This window comes from Bos grunniens, chromosome 1 (assembly GCF_055505025.1).
Source record: "Bos grunniens cultivar Pamir isolate PY7600 chromosome 1, Bosgru_T2T1.0, whole genome shotgun sequence".
NCBI lineage: Eukaryota > Metazoa > Chordata > Mammalia > Artiodactyla > Bovidae > Bos > Bos grunniens.
This window is the reverse complement of record NC_141165.1, coordinates 44,149,995-44,173,987: the sequence shown is the minus strand read 5'-3', so window position 1 is coordinate 44,173,987 and position 23,993 is coordinate 44,149,995. Positions and strand designations below refer to the sequence as shown.

The following is a 23,993-nucleotide window of genomic DNA, read 5'->3' as shown; positions in this document are numbered from 1 at the left end:
AGCTGCTCTTGAAGTGTAGAAAATTTTAGTTCACCTATCTTCCAAGTTTAGGTGCTTTTTCATTTCCTTCCCAAAGATGTGTGTGCCTCAAGCAAAGAAACAATTCAATATAATTTATTGATTGTGAGGTATATGTTTCAAGATTAATTTTTAAATGTGTTACATTGCAAAAATGCAGATATCACCTTGTTAGAATAATAGTAACATACGTATCAAAAATTAAGAAGTGATTTTTCTTTAAATTGCTTTATTCTGATCTTTGTGTAAATATATATTAAATGTATTACTTAAATGTTTATTTTTCAAAGTTATTAAGTTGACATTCTACATTTTTAAACTTTGTACTCTCTCACTTTACTCACATATCTTTATTATTAATTACAGACTGAATTATTTTTTTAAATGATTTATTTTGGCTCCCATTTCATTATGTTGAATCAGAACGCTAAATTACTTCACATAATCCTTCAGATTGTTTTATCTTTAGATTATTTTTTTTGCTACCAAGAAATCATTTTCAAAATAATTCAGATGTATTCACTACAAATGTAGTTCATTTAATATTTTTTAAGATCAAACTTGAGGGTTAATTTAATATATGACAAATGGCCAGATTAATCTGACAGTATAAATCAACAGTGTTAAATGCCTGTTATAAAAGCAAAAGTTGAATATTCTAATAATGCTTTGTAAAAGACGGGTTTTGATATATTAAACTTAGTTGTATAACTTTATAAAACAGAAAAGTGATTTTGCTGCTTAAAGTATAATTTCTACCAGCAAGGAAATTACAAACAGAATCATAATAAAAATGAAGAAATGCAGCACTTTGAGTGGAAAGGAGGAGATGACAAAAATTAAGGTTTAATGAACATAAGGACTTGATTGTAAGACAGTAACAGCCCTTTCTCTCCTGTGTGCTATTTTCTTTTCACTGGACTTGGGCCTATGCCGGAGGAACTGAATACAAAACAAAAAAACACTAGCATATTCCCATTTAATTGTCTTTGGTTGTTGAATTAACTATATGATGGATACACTTAAAAATTCTGTTGTATTGATACAATACCAGGATTATTTACCCTCAAGCCATAGACTAATCAGCATCACAATGGTAACCTGTAACACTTCAAACTCCAAGGCAACAGGAAGTGGATCTCAAGAAAAATCTACAGGGGCCTATGCCAAAGCATGAACGGCTCCTATCAATCCCTGTTAAGAGAGGGGAAAGTTTGACTACACCAGTATAAAATCTGCTTACTCTTTAATGTGATTATGATTGTAAAAATGTGTTCTGGTATAGGACATATCCTTATAGATATTTTGTGCTATGTTTAAATATATTACCTTTGCATTGTTATATTGTTCTTATTATTAATAAATGCTCTACTTCATATAGTTTATCTCTTTTCTACACAGACTGATATAGCTGAAGACAAAAACTGTTTACTTAATAAAAATATCACCACCTGGTGGTGACTCCTATAAACTGAAAAGTCATAATACCTATAATTTCCCAATAATATAAAAGCATATTACATAATCCCAAAGACTTCCAAGAGTTATGACTGACAGAGGCAACCATTTTGAAGATAGCAAATATCACAGTATTAATTAAAACAATTTTTAAAAGGCTTGGTAATGCATTGTTTGGAAGTTTTTTTCTCAATGTAGTTCTGTAGTACTGAATTTAATAAATAGATTTTCTCTTAATTTCTTATACTATTCAGCTACTTTCATTCATGTATTCATCATAATATTTAGTGAATGCCTATTTCATGCTAAAAATTATTCTAGGTACACAGGATTATAACTATGTAATAATTATGTAATATTTTGCAAAAAAAACAAAAAAAATGTGTGTGTATATACACATATATACTGTGAATAGACTGTGAGCACACACGAGACTTCTTTGACTTCCTTTTTTCTTGGGGAGTATAGTTGTTTTACAATGTTGTGTTGGTTTCGGCTGTAAAGACTTTCCTCACATCTGACATCATGTGTGAGTTCTGGTGTTCCCCAAACCACTATCAATTTTAATAATTCACTAGAAGAACTCATAGAACTCCTTGAAAGTTGTATAGTCACAGTTATGGTATGTTACAAGGAAAGGATACAGATCACAATCAGCCAAGAGAAGAAGCACATACAGCAGAATCCAGAAAAAAGGCCTAAGTATGGAGCCTCTGCTTTCCTTTCCCTGAGGAGTCATGAACAGCACTACTTCCCTAGCATCAATGTGTGACAACACACGTGGAATATTGCCAATAAGGAATGAATCTTGTTGTGCAGTCTTTAATGGGACTTCATCGTGTAGGAGTAGGGCAAAGATGGTTGACTGCTCACAAGACTGATCTCAGTTTCCATCTCCTCAGGAGGTCAAGCTTATATGGAATGAATAACTCAAAGGTACTACACTAAATCACATTTTTACTATCTGGCTGATCTAAGGACCTCAAAGTCACTTCTATCACGTATAACATTCCAAGGGTTTAGAGCAAAGGTCAGGCCTCTCTTTGGATAGGATTAAGCTGTTCACTACATATATGTACATTGGTCATATACAGCTCTTATACAGGTCATATACAGAGCTTCACTACATATATATGTATATATGCATATATGTCCGGAAAAGGCAATGGCACCCCACTCCAGTACTCCTGCTTGGAAAATCCCATGGAGGGAGGAGCCTGGTGGGCTGCAGTCCATGGGATCGAGAAGAGTCGGACATGACTGAGCGACTTCATTTTCACGTGTCACTTTCATGCGCTGGAGAAGGAAATGGCAACCCACTCCAGTGTTCTTGCCTGGAGAATCCCAGGGACGGGGGAGCCTGGCGGGCTGCCGTCTATGGGGTCGCACAGAGTCGAACACGACTGAAGAGACTTAGCAGCAGCATGCATATATCTCAGGTAATGCTAAGTATTTTGACATAAAATAGGCACCAGATGTAATTTTTAAAAATTAGAATAAAGGAATAATGACAGAAGAAGTATTGTTTTCAAATATTTCAGTGAGGAAAGCATTCGCTGATTAAGGTAACATTTCATCAGAGATGCAAGTCAAAGATCAAGGTGTTAACTGATTTGGTTCTTGGTAAGAGCTCTCTTCTTGGCTTGTAGACAGCCTCTGTCCTCACAGGGCCTTCCTTCTGAGGAAAGAGAGCAAGCTCTCTGGTGTCATTTGAAACATTATCTCAAACAATCCACACTATTTCCTTCTTCTTTTGTTCCTATCATCTCCAATGACTATCTACTCCTATACTGAAAAATTCACATACTTGTGTATCAGGTGTGCCCAACGGGTACATTTATTTGAACTCTCCATTCCTATAATTTTAATATTAGCTAAGAACTCCCCAAACATACACTCTCAGTCTTCTCTCTCTACACTTTTAACTCATAAAACCAACTGCTTTCTAGACATCAATTCGTATGTTTCATAGGTGCTCAAACTCTACTATTATTAATTATATATATTAACTCAAGCCTCGCCCTCCAACTTCCCCCCACCAAAATCTTCCTCATCCTATGTTCTTTATATTTTAGGATACAGTACTTCTCCGTTGGATCATCTTTCAAATCTTCAACTTAGGAGTCACCTGACCCTTTCCTCTAATTCTCCACATCCAAGTGAATTACCAAATCTTGATCATATTTTTTTCATTAGTATTTCTTAATTCCAGTCCTTCCCATATTCCATCTTGTTCTGTCATCCCATTCTGTCTCCCCAAAATCACAGCCTAAGTCTCTCTACATACATTCTTGCCTTCTCCATTCCTTTCTACTCAAAGCAGTCAAAAAAATATTTCCCTGATTTAAAATGTATTATTCTTTCTGTGACATGTAAGGTCTTTTATGGCCAGGCTCCTTTCTATCACTTTGGCCTTAACCATCAATTTCTTAAGTTTCAGTGTGGAATTTTCTCACTCTCTAACATTTCCATCGTCTTTCTTCAAGCACAATGTTCCATCCACCTGTAATAATTTACTGCTTACTCTCTCATTCTTTAGAAAGAACCTGATTCCAAAATTATATTCTTTTTCCATAACATCTCACGGCTATTGGTGGGTGGGGGAAATTTTTTTTCCTTTACTCTCCTATGTTTAGTTCTCTGGGACTTGGCATACTAAATTGACAAAAGACGGATTAGCAAGTGAAGGAAGTGAAAATCCACTTCAGTATTCTTGTCTGGAAAACCCCATGGACACAGGAGCCCGGTGGGCTACAGTCCATGGGGTTACAAAAGTCAGACACAGGTGAGCACACCCATATGCACACAAAACAGATTTAATCACATATCTACAGGAGTTCACAGAATTGTGCCTCAAGGCAGGGGTTAGAACTTGGCACTTATGTATCATCTTTTAGAGAAGGGAAGGAGGAGAAAGCTATTTATGGGAAAACAAATGGTTTTTATGAAACATAAACGTGCTTTTATGAGGATAGATGGAAGATATTTTTGTTACCAAGTCTTTTTAGGTGTGATGCTGATTTGCAGTCTCCAGTGACAAAAGTCCATCTAGTCCATCTTCTCTGATTACTCTCCCAAGGAAGGGATTTATGACAATAAAGATCTGAGTTCTTCTGGGAGGCTGTGTTTTTAGGCATTTAAAAGATTTTAGGAATTCAATTGCTACGGTTCAAAATAATGTTTTCTGCCACAGTGAAGTATTCTGAACCCCTTCATATGGCATTTTCCTTTAACTCACAATGTACATTTCTTTTGCCTTTATCTTCTCTTAAATACTGCAAGCAAATGAAAGTTGATGCCATACTTGTCTTGTTGAGTGAATATCTCCAGCACCTTTAAATCAGTATATGTATAAATGAACCGGATAGTCCCAGGGAAATTTGCAAGCCTGTGTAGCCAAGCCACTTGATTATTCAAGAATAGCTCGTGGAAGATACTCAATGGCCTGCTCAATCAGCAATAGACAGCTTCACCTAAACATAGGAATCTTCAACTGCTGTTTTACTTAAATTGCCTAAGTGCTCTACACTGAATTTGGGTAAGCAGGCTCATCTTATGCCTTTAGATAAAGGTAGTAAACGACGACAATCCTTTAAGAGAGGCAGGAACGTTCTTATACTTAATCATTGATTTGAAACAGGTGCGAGGCTGTTTTCATGCCATAGCCACTAGTTCAAAAATTTTTAAAGGAATTAATTTCTTAAAGACTTTAGGGGGAAAAACATTCGACTCACAGGTTCTTTTACTGTGCCAACCGACATTTACAGGGCCTACTGGGAAGCAAACTCCCGAGAGAATAAACTAGAACCCAAAACCCGTTTCTTCACATGCTGGACTTCCAGAAAGAAAACCTATAAGCCTCCTGCTGCCTCTCCCTCCAAAGGTATAAAGGTAAATATCTCTGAGCACAACACAGATTTCACCTGAGCCAACCCGGGGACCTCCCGGGCCGACGTCCTGTGACGTCACCGGAAACGTCTGCTTGTGACATTTAATGTCCCTCCCTCTTGCGCTGGGCGCCGGAAGCAAAGCGGAAGTGGACGCTCACCGGCTTCCGGCCCCTGTCGCCATTTCCAGCGGTTGCAGGTACTCACGAGTTGAGGTCTGCTGGGACAATGAGCTATGACTACCATCAGAACTGGGGCCGCGATGGTGGCCCCCGCAGCTCTGGCGGGGGTTACGGAGGAAGCTATGGAGGCAACCATGGAGGAGGCCATGGGGGGAACCGAGGCTCTGGAGGTGGCGGCGGCGGAGGTGGTGGTCGAGGCGGCCGAGGCCGACATCCCGGGCACCTGAAAGGCCGCGAAATCGGCTTATGGTACGCGAAGAAACAAGGCCAGAAGAACAAGGAAGCAGAGAGGCAGGAGGTAAACTGAGACTCGGTAGTGGAGGGAGGATGGGGCTGGACAGGTTTCTTTTCCAGCCTTCTGCCCACCCCCCCCCCCTTTTTTTTTAACTTTTTTTTTTTTTTAAACTGGTGTATGTGCTTTGTGAAGTGCAAGTGCTAAAGCTTCCTGTAGTGGATACTAGAGCGGTAGCGGAAACGTTGGCCACGTGCATCTTACCTGGAGCTGTTGAGGTTTATGCGGGCCAAGAGTACACTTTGCTTGAAAGACAGAGAACTGGGAACCAAATATTAAATTGAAGGTCCATCCGGAATTAACTTTATTGGGTATCACGTAGTATCTGTAGCTACCCTTTCTGTTATGTTACTTTAAGTTCTTTGCCTGATGAACTCTAAAATAGCGGTTTTATACATTAAATACAGGTTTGCGTGGAACAAAAAGCACTATTTTGAATGTAGATCCTTCCAGCTTTCATTTTAGTATTAAGATAGGCACAAACTTAGGTTTTTTATTATTACGATGGGCTGCGGAGATTTCTGCTGATTAGGAGCTCTTTGAGAAGGAAACCTAGGATCCTAGAAGTGGAAGAAGTTTCGAGAGTTGATTTGGTCTTTTGTCTTCAGCTGGCAGTTGTTGCTTTGATTTGTATACTAAACACCTGTCTGTAGTAAAGGACCCATTAAAGTTCCCCGAGTGGCCTATTGTAATAATTATGTATATATGATTAAACCTAAGTCTTCTTAATATGAGCTCTACAGTAGCTTTCTACTTAAAAAACTACTTAAAAAGCATCTTTCATATTAGATGCAGAGTGTGATTGAATCACCATTTAGGCTTCTGTGTTTCAGTTATCCCATTTCTTTGTTTTCCTTTTATCTAACTGAACTGATGTCATTTTTATTGAATTTCGGGGGAACATTATCCATTTACCTTAACAATTTACCATTATTCTTCAAACGACATATTTATTTGACATGCAAATAATTAGAGTATTCATCGAGCAAACTTTTTTTTAAAGTTAAGGGAAGCACATCTAAGTTGTCTTGAAATTGGGAGAATGATTGAATGATTAGTATTTGAGAATATACATAGTAACTTCCCAAGAATTCTTTATCAAATTTTTTTTTACCCTTTTTTCACACAAGGTTTTATGCATGTTGCTATGGAGATCTGAAAAGTATTCAAGGAACTTACAGTCTAGTTGAAAAAATAAGAACTAAACAGGTGAAACGTTAAGCAAATCAGGAAAATCTGTTATTTCCACCTGAAGCCAGTTGTACATTGCATGATTATAAACTAAACTCTTGACTTCCGCCACCTCCCAAAACCTTCTCCATTTTAGTACAAGTCACTGCCAGTTTTTCATTTGTCAAGGCCAAAATGAGATTAGTTTTGATTCTTTCATTTCAGCAAATCTGTTTTCCTTCATATATCTCAACTCTAACCACCTATCTCCACAGTAGTTTCCATAGATCAAGCCACTATTTTGTTGTCTTTCCCTGAATCTTAACTGCCTGGTCTTCTATTTCTACTCCTTCCCATAAAATCTGACTCTTGTAGAGCCTTCAGTTCAGTCACTCAGTCGTGTCCGACTCTTTGCGACCCCATGAATTGCAGCACTCCAGGCCTCCCTGTCCATCACCAACTCCCGGAGTTCACCCAAACTCATGTCCATCGAGTCGGTGATGCCATCCAGCCATCTCATCCTCTGTCGTCCCCTTCTCCTCCTGCCCTCAATCTTTCCCAGCATCAGGGTCTTTTCAAATGAGACAGCTCTTCGCATCAGGTGGCCAAAGTATTAGAGTTTCAGCTTCAACATCAGACCACTCAGGACTGATCTCTAGGATGATTTCTATTTCTATTTCTACTCCTTCCCATAAAATCTGACTCTTGTAGAGCCTTAGGTCATCTCATTCTCTAGCTGACAATTTGAAAGCCAGGTCACTTCTGTCTCAGTCTTATACATTTCAGTCGCATCCTAATGTGTTTTCCAGAAATCTTGGCAATTTAGATTCTACATATCAGGTTTCCTTCTATGACCCATACCTTTCTGAGCTCATTTCCCAATCTGATGTAATTAAAGTTTTCATAAACATACTTTTTTTTTTTGCTTTTTTATTATAGTTCTCATACCATTCTCTAAAATTATCTCTCCATTTTCTCTACTAAATATTTCAATTTTTTGAAATATTTCAATAATTTGGCTCAGCTTCTCTTTTTTTGATCACTTTCAGCCCTGCATGATTGCTTGCTTCCCGTTCAAGATTCCCAAACCTTTACCTTTTAAGTAATCTTTCTGCTTACAGTGACTGTGTTCTAATGATGCATTGTTACAGTTTCAAAAGATATTTTTGAGGCTCTAATGTATTTGAAATAGTATTAGAGGCACCTTACAGAAATTGTGGTGTGTTAGGTGCTATAGGGCAGTTAGAATACAATGTTTAAGTAGTACAGTAAGGAAGCTATGGGCTTATCACCTGACTCAAATTAGGAAGAGCTTAGTAGGTTCCCTAGAAAAAAAAACCCTTAAGCTGAAACTTGAGAAAGTATATTTGTGTTTTTGACTTGGGGTCTTAGGCAGAAGCAGCAGCATGCACCACAGCCTAGAGGTCAGGAGGAATGTGTTCAAAGAACTGATCAAGTAAGGGCATGGCTGAGGAGGGCAGAAAACAGACTATATTTTAATTTGCAACCCAGTACTTATGTATAACTGAACAAGGCGTTTCATAAAATAATACTTAATTACCTGTACATTGCCCTGGGGCTTTTGTTTTTGTTTCTACCTTTCTGCCCTCTCCTCCTGCCTCCCTTTAATGCTGGTCACGATACTTTCATTGCACAGATAGCAGTATGAAAGGTCCTGGACTAGAAGATAAGTAGAGCTCTGACGTTCTTTCCCCTAAGAACTCTAGCAAAGTCATTAAAGCATTTTAAGCAAAAATGAAGTGTTAGATTTGTGTTTAAATTCACTCTGGGTAGCCGTATAGAGAATGGATTGAAGAAGAGAGAATTCTGGGACGGGGAGACCAGTTAAATAGCCCCTGCAGTAATTCAGGTGAGGAATGACACCTTGAATTAGGACATTGGCAGTAGGGATGGCAGAAGTGGACAGCTTCAAATGTTTTAGGAGATAGACTCAAGATGATTTTAGCTGGAGGAAGGGGAAAGCAGGTGTGAATGAATGACACTAATGACCACAAAGAGCACACTTACTGGAGGAAAACGATGGGATCAGCTTAAGCACACCAAGTGTGGTATTATAGGGCATATAAGTGGTGGTTTCAGGGAAGTAGAAGGCTGTGTGGATCTGATGCCTAGAGGAATCTAGACTGCAGGTGAACACTTGACAAGTTTGTGGGACTATGCCTAGTAGTTGAGATATAGAAGTGAATGGGAATAGTGATGGGACAGGCCTGAAATCTGTAGACCATTGCTTCTCAAACCTGAATCACCTGGTATCTTGTAAAAATGTAGAACTCGCGCGGGCTCAGATACAGCTTTTCTCACAGGCTCCCAGATGACGTCAATACTGCTGGCCTGCTGAGCACTCAGGCTGTATAATGAAGAACAAGAGAAACAAGGTATGGGCTGAGGAGGAGAAGCTTGAAAGATCTAGGAAGGAGCCTTCAGAGAAGAGAAAAATAAGGATGTGGATGTTGTTTTGGAATCCAGGAGAATCCTTTAGGGAGAAAAAGAGTATATAGAAAAGTGAAAGTAATCAGTAGTGGCAAATGCTGCACTAATGTCAAGTAATATAAGAGTTCAGAGTGTCTTGGATTTAGCAACAATGTAATTGGTAACCTTGATGAGAGCACTTTTCATGGAGTTGTGGAATTAAAAACCAGATTACAGTGGAGTGCCTGGAGAAGGAAAGAGGCAGAAATGGGGTACTTCCAGGCAGTTCTACAGTGGAAAGGAAGGAGAAAAGTTAAGGGTGGGAGAATTCAAGGGAAAATATTTGTTTTTGTTTTAAAAGTGAAGAGGTTTGACTGTGTTCAATTCCTACCATCATGAACTGATGGTAAGGAGCCAGTGGAGAGGAAAGGTGTATTAGAGAAGACTAAATCATGTTACAGTAGTAGTAGATAGCCCATAGATCTTAATGAATTACCACAGTAAAGGTTTTCTGCTCACATTACTTGACCATTGGAGTTCACTGAACAGTTCTCATGAGAATAAAGTCCACAGAGCCTCTGCGCAATAATTTGGACAACATTGTGAGTCTCCTTTGCCAGGAGTTTCCAATTATAAGCTGAAAGAATATTTGAGAATGTCCAGAGCAGGAAAGGGATAATCAAAAAATCAAATACCTTGGTAAGTCATGAAACCTAAAATATGTGTATGAGATTCTTCAGGCAGAGGGTGAGGTAAAGTGAAAAGTAATGTAATTGGAAGAAGGTTAGGAAGGAGACACCTACAGAAAAGGGCTAGATTCAGGTTTGGAATTTGAGCATTCTTGAATTAACTGCCACAGCCTCTGGGGCCTCATTGTACAGAAAACCTCATTAAAAATAATTTGCCAAAAAAGTTTTATATGTTTTTCAGGGGCTATTTTGTCTTTCAATCATCTCACCTTTTTGTGAATATAAAATTAATATTACAAGTTGAGAACTTTTTAAGTGAGACTATTTATAATGTAAGAGATTTAAATGCTCATTGCCACCAAAACATTTCTTGCATTTTTTAACTTTTGTTTTTATCAGAACGTTTGCGTTTATTAAATTTAATTGTATCTTTTAAATTTTAAGATAGGAAAAAAGTAATAACAGTATAATGTAAGGGTAGAAAGAGCACCAAAGTTTTAGTAAAGGACATAATTTTTTCTTCACCAGTTACAGTAGAGATGATTTTATAGACACATAGTAGAAAAGTGTTTGGAAGGCAAGTGGGGGGTGGGTTTAACTTTCTTTTATATGTTTGTTGAATATATATTGTGTTGCTTTAATTTTTTTAGTTGTCAGATGATTTTGCACGTTTTGTCATGTTGATAAGGGTGCTTTTTCCTTTGCACAACATAGAGAGCTGTAGTACATATGGATGAACGTCGAGAAGAACAAATTGTGCAGCTGCTACATTCTGTGCAAACTAAGAATGATAAAGATGAAGAAGCACAGATATCTTGGTTTGCTCCTGAAGATCATGGGTAAAACAAAAAGTATTCTTTTTAAAAAAATTAACAGTGACACTTGTTTTAGAGCATTTGCTTGCAAAAAATGATAATAAATATTGTTAGACTCTTCTATAAGTGTAATTTAGCCTCAAAGTATTTTTTCTTCTTATGTAGATTGAGTAGGGTTAGTGAAAGATTTAAAAATCTAGGTGGTATCATTCCCACAGAAGAATTTAATGGTAGGAATAATCTACTTACATAGTAGGCTGATGAAGTTATTATTTATTGTTCTAACTACCCACCATTGTATTTCCAAAATTCTCTTGTGGAGGAGATCTGTAAAAAGTTAAATTGCTGTTGTAGGAAATTCATAGAAACTATCATCAGGGCAAATTAGAAGTAGTTTTTCTGGGACTGCGTAGTATAGCATCCCATTTGTAGCTCAGAAAGGGTAGCAGGAAGAAAATGAAGTTGTGTAATAAAACAAGGCTCAGAAAATTAGGTAAAGAAAAACACTAAGTCATTGCTATGAAGGAATGACTATTGGGTAGACTTTTATTGTTTAACTACCCCAAGGAATAACCTATCTGTCAGTATCTATCTGTAGGGTGGAAATTGAATTTATTATAAGAATCTAAGTATTTTCATATTGCTCTACTAAGATAAAAGAATAAGCACTTGATTTTGGTGATTTTGAAATCATTAAACAGCATATTGTTCTATTGTTTCAGGGCTTGAGTGGATCTTTATTTAACCTTTCATTTTTTTATTTTTTCAAAATAGATATGGTACTGAAGCTCCTGCTGAGAAAAAACCAAATTCAGTAAAGAATGTGGAGCATCAGGAAAAAAAAATGATAAATCAAGAAAAGAGGCCATTTAGAATCAGGGACAAATACATTGATCATGATTCTGAATATCTCTTGCAAGAAAATGAACCAGATGCAACTCTAGACCAACAATTATTGGAAGATTTACAAAAGAAAAAAACTGACCTTCGGTATATTGAAATGCAGGTAATGGAAAGAAAAGATTTTTACTTGTCATCTCTTCTGACACTTGATAAAAATGTATTTATGGTTAGAGGTAGCTGCCTGATACCTAAATGAGTTGAGATTTTTCAACAAGCCATCCTCTGAGAATCCCCCACCCCCACCCTATCCCTCCCACCCACCCCCCCATAGTACAGAAAAGTAGTGAGAATGGAATTACACATAAGGAGCCTATCTCACAGTTTATATGATGAAGAGAAGAAATATTTAAGAAATGGGTAGTGCAAATGGAAAAAAAATCACTCTTTAATATTTTTAGACTGTTAGATGTTATAAGAGACAGGTTGGTTAGAATTGTAAAGTTGTTTTCTTCTGGAACATCTAATCCACTCTTTCCTTTTACAGATGTTAAAATTAAATCCCTCAAAAGTCATATGATGTGCTTAGGTACACTGACACTTTTAAAGACAGAACTGTGGCAACTGAGTTCTCTTGAAATTTTTTCAGTATTTTCTTATCCTGGGCAAGGTCCCTCCTGCTAAAACATGAAATTGAATGCTTTGTGGATGGATGGATGTTCTAGAGATAGATGTAATAAAATGTTCACTTTTTTTTTTTTTTTTTTTAAAGAGACTAGGGAATTCTGAGAGCCATGTCTTTAATGTGCAGATATGTACTGCTGTTTTTGAGAAAGGCAGATCATTGTATCTCCTGTAGGAAAGAAAGGATCTTTTGGCTCAGTGAAGGTTGAATATCCTTATTAAAACAGATCAGCTGAGGTTGTCTAGGGACCAAATGCTGTAGCTCTTTGATGCCTTTTGAGTGAAAATATGTATTAGGGGCAGAGAAGATTTCAAGATGAAGTTATTGAGACTATTTTACCTGAGAGCTGAGCTGCTTGTATAACCTTAGGAACACAGTGTTAGCTGCCATCTCTGCTTTGTATGGAGGATAGAACTCAGATATTATTGAAGATGAGTAATTGATCTAGTGCAGAGAAAGTTAGGAGAAGAAGTGGTTGGTCTTCCTTTTGGTCAGGCATGTTGTAAATGCTTCCTGTGTACCACATCATTTAAACCTCTCAGCAGCCCTGTGCAGATTACACTTGTCTGTTTCACAGGAGGAAAAAGAATCTTAGGTTTAGTGACCTACCTGTGCTTTGTGCTTGCACAGCTAGTACCAGAACCAGGTTTAAAATTTAAGTGTTTTTAAGACCTCAGCTTTTTTCATCCTTGGTAATATGCCATATTTTTTTTCCTTTAAGTTACAATTTTTTGATAAACATTTTTCCACTTGCTTGATGCCTGTCATTGTGCTATTTTCCAAGATAAGTCTCGACACCTCAAGCTATGTGGTAAAAAAAAATACTTTTGGACTCTTAATGTGTTTATCTATGATATATTCTATTTACCAGGATTATAATTTGATTATATTTCTCTTGTAAAAAATGAAAATTTTTTTTTTCTTTTTATAATTTCAGCGTTTCAGGGAAAAGCTGCCATCGTATGGAATGCAAAAGGTAAAATTTATATACACTATTTAATGTGATTTGCAAAATGCTTAAATCCATTTCTTTTAAGCTTTGAATCAAGAAGAAATATAAATTAATGAACCTTTCCCTAAAGGATAGTCTTGGAAGTTCGTTTTATTCTTTTGAATTGTTGAAAGACCAAAAAAAAAAAAAACATTTCTGAAGCAGTTTTACTGAAAATTTTTCTTTATTTATGTCCATGATAGAGTTTAAAAACAGAATTTTCACTTGTAAGTTTGTTTCCTCATACAATCACCCTGTATAGAATAATATAGTCTCCCATCCTTCCCTGACCTCTCAGTCTTCCTTTGTTCTGACTTTACTTTTCTTAAGGACGGTCTGTTTTGGTCACTCTGTACCTCTTTACTCAGAACAGTGCTTTACATTCTGTAGACCCCTAGTAAATACCTTTTGAATGAATGAATCATGGTCTGCTTCTAAATACTTCTGGCTGTTACTTTGTTGGAATTTGTTCTGATATATATGAGGTATCAGATACATTTTTAAATGGTGAGTTTTCAAGTTAGACTGTTTCATAGATTAAAAATAACTCCTAACACCCTTTTGAAGTAGTGGTGGGATGGTTTTATTAGTACTACTAATTTGAAAATATTCATGTTTATCTATAAGAAGGTCTTTCCTGAGTAGGCAGTTTTCCAGATAGTACCTGAATTTTAGTCATTTGATGTAGTTATTTAAAACTTCGCTCTGTTTTAATTATTTAAAAGGGAGTAGTCTTAAATTATATTCTTCCTTGTTCTCAAACAGTATACAAAACTTATCCTGTAGACAAAGCCGTATTTATGATTTATAACATAAATCCTTGATGTTCTGAGTAGTTTTTTTCAGGGGATTTGCCTTATATTCAGTAGACCCACATGTCAACATTCTTTTTAATTAATGTTAATTCTTACATGAATTTATAAGCTGTCTCCTTTTCCTTGTGTGCTTTTCTTTAACAGAGCCATGGCTCTGTTCTTAAAATTTGGTGCCTCATCTCTTGAAAACTGGTAGATCCAGATACCTAAACTGTCAGTATTGCATATAACAGAATTTTCAAGTATTAATATGCTTATTAAAAACAATTAACCTTCAGTTCGGTAAGATTCAGGTAACTTTTCAGACTTAGTCATCATGTGATGGATGTTCTTCACTTTTTTCTCATTTTGAAATAGGAATTGGTAAATATGATTGATAACCATCAGGTAACAGTGATAAGTGGTGAAACCGGTTGTGGAAAAACCACTCAAGTTACTCAGTTCATTTTGGATAACTACATTGAAAGAGGAAAAGGATCTGCTTGTAGGATAGTTTGTACTCAGCCAAGAAGAATTAGTGCCATTTCAGTAAGTAAGCTCTCACTTGTTAAAATTCCCAACTTTTTTTTTCCCATTCTTCTATGTAGTCTTGCTAGAAATTACTGATTTTGAGTGTTGGGGTGATTCTTAATTGGGTTTAAGATATGTTGCTATGAAAGCAAAATTTGGTTAGCAAGTATTTTGTAGTAAAGACCAAGAAATTGAATGATCTCTCTCTCATTGATAACAGATGTTTAGGAGTTCAAGATAAATTGCAAATCCAGGCAATTTTCTATAAAACTAAATGAAAAGCTGATAATGTTTATAGAATTGAGTATGAGCTTCAAATAATCTCCATCATTAGATACTTTACCTTTTACTCCTTGATTCATTTAATACTGTTTTCAGCTGTTTTTTTTCAGTGTATAGGTACTGAATGATAGCAGTATTTCTGATTTTTTAGTGCAATTCAGTATTAGGGAATTAGTCATAGAAAAATAAGGTGTTTGGAGTTTATTTTGAAACAGGTATTAACTGCGTGTTTGTTATAGATAACATTGTGTTTAGTTAGATGGCCTAGTTAATATATGAGTTATATGTTCTGTAAAGATGTTTGGGGTTTCTTGCAGCATCAGGTGTACAGTACATTTACTTCAGTGTTATGTAATTCTTTGTGTAAATTTAAATTATGAAGCTTTCCAGTTGTATTTGATTTTATGATAGTGTTATTTATTACATCTCTAAGTCATTTTATACAGAATCTATGGTCAGGAACTGCATTACCAATTACAGCAATATTTTGTAGCAACTACAGTATATATTTAAGTTATAGTTTCTAAGAAATAACTGTTTTTAAAAAGTAAAGCTGCCATGTTTGTGGGAGGATAATCTTCCTAGAAATGGCATAAGTTCATAGAATGGTGAAAAATAAACCACTTTCATTGTAACACTATTATATAGCTAGACTTTGGTTAAAAATCTAATTTTACCGTTTTCACTAAAATATGACTATCAGTTCAGTTCATTTGCTCAGTCGTGTCCGACTCTGCGACCCCATGGACTGCAGCATGCTACTGTAAATTGACAGTAAGGAGAAATGTTAATTAGGTTATTTCGTTGCTTTTTTCCCCCCCAAGATCTGTTGATATTTAAATAGGCAGTTTAATTAACAGGAAAAAGTGAAGTAATGGTCTTAATGTATTCAGGATATGATGATTGGGAAATTTTACATCTGAAGTATTTCTTAAAAGCTAATTGTCATTTTCTATTTCTAACCTCGTAAATCACTGATCTGTCACTAAATGACTGTTGGTTACTTTCAGTTGCACAAATCAGTATTAGTTTATAGGATTTCATCTGTCTAGAGCTTATCTTTAGCAGCCATAATTCTAAGAACTTAACCAAGAGTTAAGAATTAAGCCTGCTAATCTACAAAAAAGAATCAGATAAGAAAATGTATCAAGTATATAGTTACTCTGAAATTATATTCAACCTTTATGAGTTTAGATTAGAATTTCCAACTGTTTTTAAGACAAAGATAGAGAGGACTTATAGAAAGTTGCTTTGGAAATAGGAGGCAGAATTTGAGAGGAAATGAAAAGTAAGCATAAGCAGGTAGACTTCAGCTCTTAAAGGGAACAGTTTTAGATACCTCAGACTTTAATATGTTTCTCTTGTTATCTAATGAGTAGTGTTTCAACAACTCCAGATTTTCACAGACATTTAGGATATTTACTCTAAAGGAAATGTTTTGTTTGTAACTGTATTTTATTTTAATTAAAGGTTGCAGAGAGAGTGGCTGCAGAAAGGGCGGAATCTTGTGGCAATGGTAATAGTACTGGATACCAAATTCGGCTCCAGAGGTAAAGAGTGTTCACTTGTTTTGTTTTTGGCCATACCAGGCAGCTTGGGAGATCTTAGTTCACTGACCAGGGATTGAACCTAGGCCCTCAGCAATGAAAGGGCTGAGTCCTAATCAGTGGACCACCAGAGAACTTCCAAGAATGTTCACTTCTTATTTACAGGTAGATTTTTGTGAAACTTTGAAGTTATCAGAGATTTAAAAAAAAAAAAGATTTTCCCCCAAATGTTTATGCTCATTATTGTTTTTAGAATTAACATTTGTAGTAACTGCAACATAGGCTTGCAACCCACAAGATCATTTTTTTTTTGATCCAAATTCAGATTTGAATTGCCATTTTAAGATGTCTTTCGATTCCTGGGTTGGGAAGATCTCCTGGAAAAGGGAATGGTTACCCACTCCAGTGTTCTTGCCTGGAAAATTCCATGGACAGAGGTGCCTGGCATGCTACAGTCCATGGGGATCTCAAAGAGTCAGACATGACTGAGGAACTAACACTTTCACTTCACTTTTTTTTTCACTTTAAGATGTCTTTTACACTAGGAAATGTTCAGAAGGATAACATTTTTCCTGGATATGTTAGTAGACCGTTGCTCGCCTAAAGGAGTGGTACCACCACACAGCCTCTGACTACCTTAAGCTAGTTTGTATTCACAACCCCCATCCCCCTCCACTGTATTTTTGTAGTTCTCTGAAGCTCAAGATTCTGTTTGTCTTTTTAAATGAACTGATTTTCCAGTCACTAAACTGAAGTTGAGTTTCCTAAATATTTGGTCTTTTTCTGAATGGTAGGTTTTGTAAAGAAATCATGAATGTTGTATTTATAGCAAAAATAATGTATAATGAACTTGAAGCTAGTATTTCTCATTACTGTGCTGTAGTAGTTTTGGTAACTGAAAAATTAAGGATGAAGTTTTTCATTAAAACCGAAAGCATTTTTTAAATTGAAGATTTTCTCTTAAACGTTTGTGGTATTTAATAGTTCATCAGTAAAGAAAACCAAGAATTAATTCATGTCTTTTATTCACAGTCGGTTGCCAAGGAAACAAGGTTCTATCTTATATTGTACAACAGGAATCATCCTTCAGTGGCTTCAGTCAGACCCGTGAGTATGTTTCAACGCAGGACATCTAGTTAAACATCATCAAAAGATGTCATTATTACATTGGATTTTATTATTATGTAAAATTAAGATGGTTCTGTTTTTGATTTTGTGCTGAGTAGCAAACTTTATGCTTCTGTTGTAGCCATCTGTCCAGTGTTAGTCACATCGTGCTTGATGAAATCCATGAGAGAAATCTACAGTCAGATGTTTTAATGACTGTTGTTAAAGATCTTCTCAGTTATCGACCTGACCTGAAAGTAGTATTGATGAGTGCAACATTGAATGCTGAGAAGTTTTCCGAATATTTTGGTGAGTAGAATTTATGATTGTTACTTTACAGAGTTATCACAAAACCACTGAATTTAGAAGCAGTTTTTTAAAAAATGTTTTCAGATGTTTAGTGATGCAAGTAGTCAATGTTTAGCAATGCATTATATTTGAATATTTATCTACCCTCTGCCGCTGCTACTAAGTCATTCCAGTCGTGTCCGACTCTGTGCGACTCCATAGATGGCAGCCCACCAGGCTCCTCTGTCCCTGGGATTCTCCAGGCAAGAGTACTGGAGTGGGTTGCCAGTCTCCAATCTACCCTCTTGTAGTTTTTAAAATACTTATTTATTTTTGACTGTGTTGTGTCTGTCGCTGCACGGGCTTTTCTCTAGTTGCAGGGAGTAGGGGCTACTCTCTAGTTGTGGTATACAGGCTTCTCATTGCACTGGCTTCACGTCGCAGAGCACAGGCTCTAGGTCCTCAGGCTTAAATAGTTACAGTATATGAGCTCAGTAGTTGGTGGCACATGAACTGCTCCAGAAGCATGTGCTGCTGCTGCTAAGTCACTTCAGTTGTGTCCAGCTCTGTGCGACCCCATCGACAGCAGCCCACCAGGCTCCTCCGTCTATGGGATTTTCCAGGCAAGAGTACTGGAGTGGGTTGCCGTTGCCTTCTCTGCCAGAAGCATGTGGGGTCCTCCCATACCAGCGTTGAACCCATGTCTTCTGCATTGGCAGGCAGATTCTGTACCACCGAGTTACCAGGGAAGCCCTCTCTAGTAGTTTTTTAAATGGTGGCATCATCTCTCGTCTTGTAGTAAAGAGATGTAGCCTTTTGGTGCTACCACCAGATAATTAAGGTGACATTAATAAAGTCAAACCACAGATTTGAAAAATTTATAAACTTTTTTTGATAGTCTTCTGTAGCTTTTATGTAGTTCAGTTCAGTCGCTCAGTTGTGTCTGACTCTCTGCGACTCCATGAATCGCAGCACGCCAGGCCTCCCTGTCCATCACCAACTCCCGGAGTTCACTCAAATTCACGTCCATCAAGTCAGTGATGCCATCCAGCCATCTCATCCTCTGTCGTCCTCTTTTCCTCCTTCCCCCAATCCCTCCCAGCATCAGAGTCTTTTCCAGTGAGTCAACTCTTCGCATGAGGTGGCCAAAGTACTGGAGTTTCAGCTTTAGCATCATTCCTTCCAAAGAACACCCAGGACTGATCTCCTTTAGGATGGACTGGTTGGACCTCCTTGCAGTCCAAGGGACTGTCAAGAGTCTCCTCCCAACACCACAGTTCAAATGCATCAATTCTTCGGCGCTCAGCTTTCTTCACAGTCCAACTCTCACATTCATACATGACCACTGGAAAAACCATAGCCTTGACTAGATGGACCTTTGTTGGCAAAGTAATATCTCTGCTTTTCAATACACTATCTAGGTTGGTCATAACTTTCCTTCCAAGGAGTAAGCGTCTTTTAATTTCATGGCTGCAGTCACCATCTGCAGTGATTTTGGAGCCCAAAAAAATAAAGTCTGACACTGTTTCCACTGTTTCCCCATCTATTTCCCATGAAGTGATGTATCTCAGGCTGAAGTGGCAATTTGCTAATAGCAGTGATAACTGTGATATCAGTGATAACTGTGGAATACCCTCAGCTTGGCTGGGTAGAGTATTTGGCCTATCTTCATCAATGCTCATTGATACCTTGTGAAGTAGGTGCTATTCTCATTGTTACAGATGGAAAACAACCTCAGAATAGTTAAGTAGCTTACCCAAGATTGCATAATTAACAGAGGGTCAGGATGATTTGAAACTAAATTTGAGGGAATTCCCTGGGAGTCTTAGTGCTTTCACTGCTGGGGTCTGGGTTCGATCCCTGGTCAGGGAACTAAGATCCCACAAGTTGCATGGAGTAGCCAAGAAATAACAGAGAACCTAAATTTGAGTAGCTGCAGAGTACATTCTTTTAAAATATGCCTCACTGTCTCTACTGCTCAAATTGGGGAAGGAGGAGAAATGGGAGAACATTAAAATGGAATAGCACTATATTTAATGTGTTTGTAATCAGCCCAGTTGACCCTCAGAGCCTTACTTTGTTTTTGTCTGTCTCAGTCCTTTTGATGAGAAATCCAGAACTAACATTAAGTAAACTTACACAGGTCAGATACATAAGTGTACTCAAAGTTGTGGTGCCACTTCAGTTACTTCCATCTGTGCTGTAACTTTGGCCTTTGTTTACAGAGAATATGGTTTATTTTGTTTGGTACAGAACCTAAATAACATTTAAGTAACAGTACTGAGAGACTTCTTTTTTAACTAGTGATTCTAAAATAGTAAGCAGTAGTTTAATACTTGGTTAGTTCTTGCTGTAACTACTCCTTTCCCTAATTCTGGATGCTACAGAGGTCATTTCACTAAAGGTAGGTTTCACTAAAACTTAGGTTCTCATGGCACCATCTTGGCTAATGATGAAGAGAAATAGACTTAATAGGTCTTGAATCCAACTTAAAATACGCTGTTTTTTTTGTATTCTGGGTTACTTTGTAGAACTGTGAGGTTTGTATACAGTTTGATAACAGTAAATTGCTACTGAATGAAGACTAAATGCTGTTTTTATTAAATGAGATATGGAAAAATAAGGTATAGCTGTAAAAGTTTCAGGACCCTTTTCTGAAGTTAAAACTAATGTAGTCATTGTCCTATTCACAGTTAATTTTTTTTTTTTTACATTTGAATACAGATTTATGTTTTATCTACCATAATAGGTAACTGTCCAATGATACATATACCTGGCTTTACTTTTCCGGTTGTGGAGTATCTTTTGGAAGATATAATTGAAAAAATAAGGTAAGTAAATATTAGTAAGTAAAAGATTAAAAGTACTAATATACTTTAGTATATTAGTATCACTGTTTTGTCAAACTTTAGTCTAAGAAACTCACCCTTAACTATTTCTTTCTAAAACATTGTTTTTCCTTAAATCAGGGATTCCCAAACTTAGTTGCACATTGAAATCACTTGGAGTCTTTGAAAATCCACATTGACGCTCATACCATATTATATTACAGAGCCTGGGCTTTAGCCACATATCAGTATTGTCTAAAGACTCCTGGGCAGAAAAGTTTGTGAATCTCTGTCTTTAGTGTTGAACTTCTGTTCTGATTCTCCTCCCTGGTATTCCTTTGCTGGCCTCCATTTCCCACCCTTTAAATATGATATTCCCCTAGAGTTCTCACCTTAGATGTTTCTCACCGTTTTATGATTTCACTGTGCAATCCTATTTCCATGACCATAGTTCCAGGTTTTCAGAACTATTTTCCTACAGCTTTCAGAACTATGGTTTCAAAACTGGATTCTTCCTGAATTCTAAACTTAACTAAATCTATACTCAGCAGCATTCCAGTATCACAGATTTCTTGAACCTCACATTTTTCAAACAAAAACTGTCATCTTATATTTGATTCCCACTGTGCTTCCACCAAAAAAAAAATCTATGTTGCTTAGTATGCTTTATAATGGTTGCTCCCGTTGGCTTCCACCCGGTTGTTTAAACTCTAAATCAAAGTAGCTGGGTGTTTCAAGCAGTTATGTTCCAGGATACGTTAACTGCTTTACACGCTTAGTAACCAAAGTACTGTAAGTCTTTCTGTATCCCGTCCCACTTTCCCCCATGAAACCCTGAGAGCTTTCTCCTTGAACATACCTTCTCGTTTTTATTTTTTCTACTTAAGGTCCTTATTGTCTCTCCTATGTTAGTATAAGAGTTTCTCCTGGGCACTGTGGTTTTCACTGTCACAGATGCTGCCATCTGTTTTCCCCAAAACTCTGGTCATGTAAGCTTTCTTCCCTAGGGTATTCCCCTTGAGATTTCTCTTTGAAAACTAGTTGAAGAACCTTTGTTGCTTTGTCATGGCCTAGAGCAGAGCAGCTCAGCTGGTATGCCCAAGTTATGATCCCATTCACGCTGGCCTTTAGCTGCTAGCAGGCTTCTCGAGGAGCCATCAAAATTACCTTAGTATCACTTGATGAGAGAGGGCTGAAGGCACAGACCCACAGGATCAGGTTCCAGCTTCTTAGCCTGTCACCCCAAGGCTCTTTACAGTCTGGCCCTGTCTGTCTAGTGGCATGCATTATGCCACTTCTCTTATGCACTGTCTCTTCTATGCCAGCTTGTGCCCTTTCTTTCATAGTTTTATGCTTTGTTACATGCTGTTTCCTCCTTTATTTGCCACCTTCTCCACTTTTCATATGTAAACTATTATGTAAGAACAAATCCCTGCCCATTCAGCCTTCTCTGATAACCTCTCACAGTGAGTTACCTTCTCAGCAAGACTGCCAGAGCACTTTTATCATATCTCTTGTACCGCTTACCTTATTGCCATGTGATATGTCTTGTTATATATGTCTCTTGCACTAGATTTCAAATTTTCAAAGTGGAAGATTTTGTCCTATGCATCTTTGTAACTAGTACATAGCACAGTGCCTGGCCTATAGTAAACATCTAAAAACTAAATGGACAGATGTAGAAACATTTGTGCTGAGATTTTTCAAGATTCCACAGCTTACTTGTTAAAGGAGAAAACCAGAAAGTGATAGTGGGAAGGTGAGAACAAAGATCCTACTGCATATTTTACATGGGGAAAAGTCAGCTGAATTTTGAATGGACATCTATATAACATATTTTTGAAACTATATGGCTTGCACTGTGCACTAAGATCTGAGAAAAAACAAGGGAACAACTCATTACACAACTTTGGAGCTTGTATCTAGATAGGGATACATACAGGCTATTATTCTTAAGGAGTACACTCTGGTCATACTCTCATGACCAGAGTTTTGGGGAAAACAGATGGCAGCATCTGTGAGAGTGAAGACCACAGTGCCCTCAGAGAAACTCTTATACTAACATAGGAGAGAGAATAAGGACCTTAAGTAGAAGAAGTAAAAACGAGAAGGTATGTTCAATGAGAAAGCTCTCAGGGTTTTCATGGAGGAAGGTGGGACGGGATACAGAATGACTTAACAGTTCTTTGGTTACTGTTCTGGGTAAGTGAAGAGTGTGTAAGGCAGGGATAGCGTGGACAAGTCAGGAAAGCAGTGAGGTCGGCAGGCCAAGGAGGGAAATGTGTGTCAGGGAGGAACATGTTAAAGTGAAAGAGTGTATGTTGGTCTTCCATGCTCTGGTTAGATCATCAATGCTCATATATTTTTATGCTCTCCCTCCTCAGTTCCACTTTCAACCACGTGGCACCGTTTCTTACCATAGCACATTAACCAGTTGTTTTCTAAGGTAATAACAGGCAACAACCTGATAGTAGAACAAGATTCAGGGACCAGTAATCTAACATAACATAAAGATGAATTGCATCTTAAGGTCTCCAGAAGGCAGTGCATGTACACGGAATTGTAGTTAAGGGGAGTCTCTTGAAGCAACAGATAGTATCTGTGCACTTGTTCTGTAGCCAGCGCAAGAGGGGACGTGAAGTAGGGTAGTCATTGGATAGAAGTTTTCAGCAGAGGCCCCACCTATTCCTTTTCCAGAGGAAGAGCTGCTCTGCAGGGAAGTAGGAAAGAAAATAGGTGAGATACTATGGAGGGTTGTGATTGGGTACTTGGGGATGGGGGGCTAAAGGTTACCTCTGATCCTATAATTGCTGGGAAGGGAGCCAGCTGTGGGTCCATCCTGCTGACTAGATTAATTTCTGTCTCAGGTTGCCCTACCTCACAGTGGTGCCTCTATATGTATCGAAGACTTAGGGGAGTCCTGGGTCACAGGTACTGAATAGGGAAGGGGATTGATGAATTCTTTGGGGTGTCCGCTATATGTCAGGCACCATGCTTTATCCCTTCTTTTTCATTCTCATGTCAGTACTGTTAAAAGAGTATTAATCTCTCAAATAAGAAAACTAAAAGCCAGAGCCTTATACCTTTTCCAAGGTCACATAGCTAGTCAGTGGCAGAGCACGGACATCAGTCCCATTCTGTCTGACTCACAAAGCCCAT

At 37.5% G+C, this 23,993-nt stretch overlaps 1 protein-coding gene across 2 annotated transcripts in view; it reads left to right on the top strand.

Annotated features, from left to right (window-relative positions):
• Positions 1 to 5,525: 5,525 nt before the first annotated feature.
• Positions 5,526 to 23,993, top strand: part of DHX36 (DEAH-box helicase 36) — a 44,851-nt gene continuing 26,383 nt past the window's right edge. The window contains exons 1-10 of one of the 2 annotated variants that reach the window (XM_086317550.1): positions 5,705 to 5,843; positions 9,332 to 9,403; positions 10,841 to 10,965; positions 11,716 to 11,947; positions 13,404 to 13,442; positions 14,630 to 14,800; positions 16,535 to 16,614; positions 17,644 to 17,718; positions 17,861 to 18,027; positions 20,756 to 20,837. In XM_086317550.1, the coding sequence (XP_086173676.1) occupies positions 9,383 to 9,403; positions 10,841 to 10,965; positions 11,716 to 11,947; positions 13,404 to 13,442; positions 14,630 to 14,800; positions 16,535 to 16,614; positions 17,644 to 17,718; positions 17,861 to 18,027; positions 20,756 to 20,837 (992 nt within the window). In that variant the 5' untranslated portion in view covers positions 5,705 to 5,843; positions 9,332 to 9,382. Of the gene's footprint in view, positions 5,844 to 9,331; positions 9,404 to 10,840; positions 10,966 to 11,715; positions 11,948 to 13,403; positions 13,443 to 14,629; positions 14,801 to 16,534; positions 16,615 to 17,643; positions 17,719 to 17,860; positions 18,028 to 20,755; positions 20,838 to 23,993 lie in introns of both variants that reach the window. The other variant, XM_086317547.1, reaches the window with a different exon arrangement.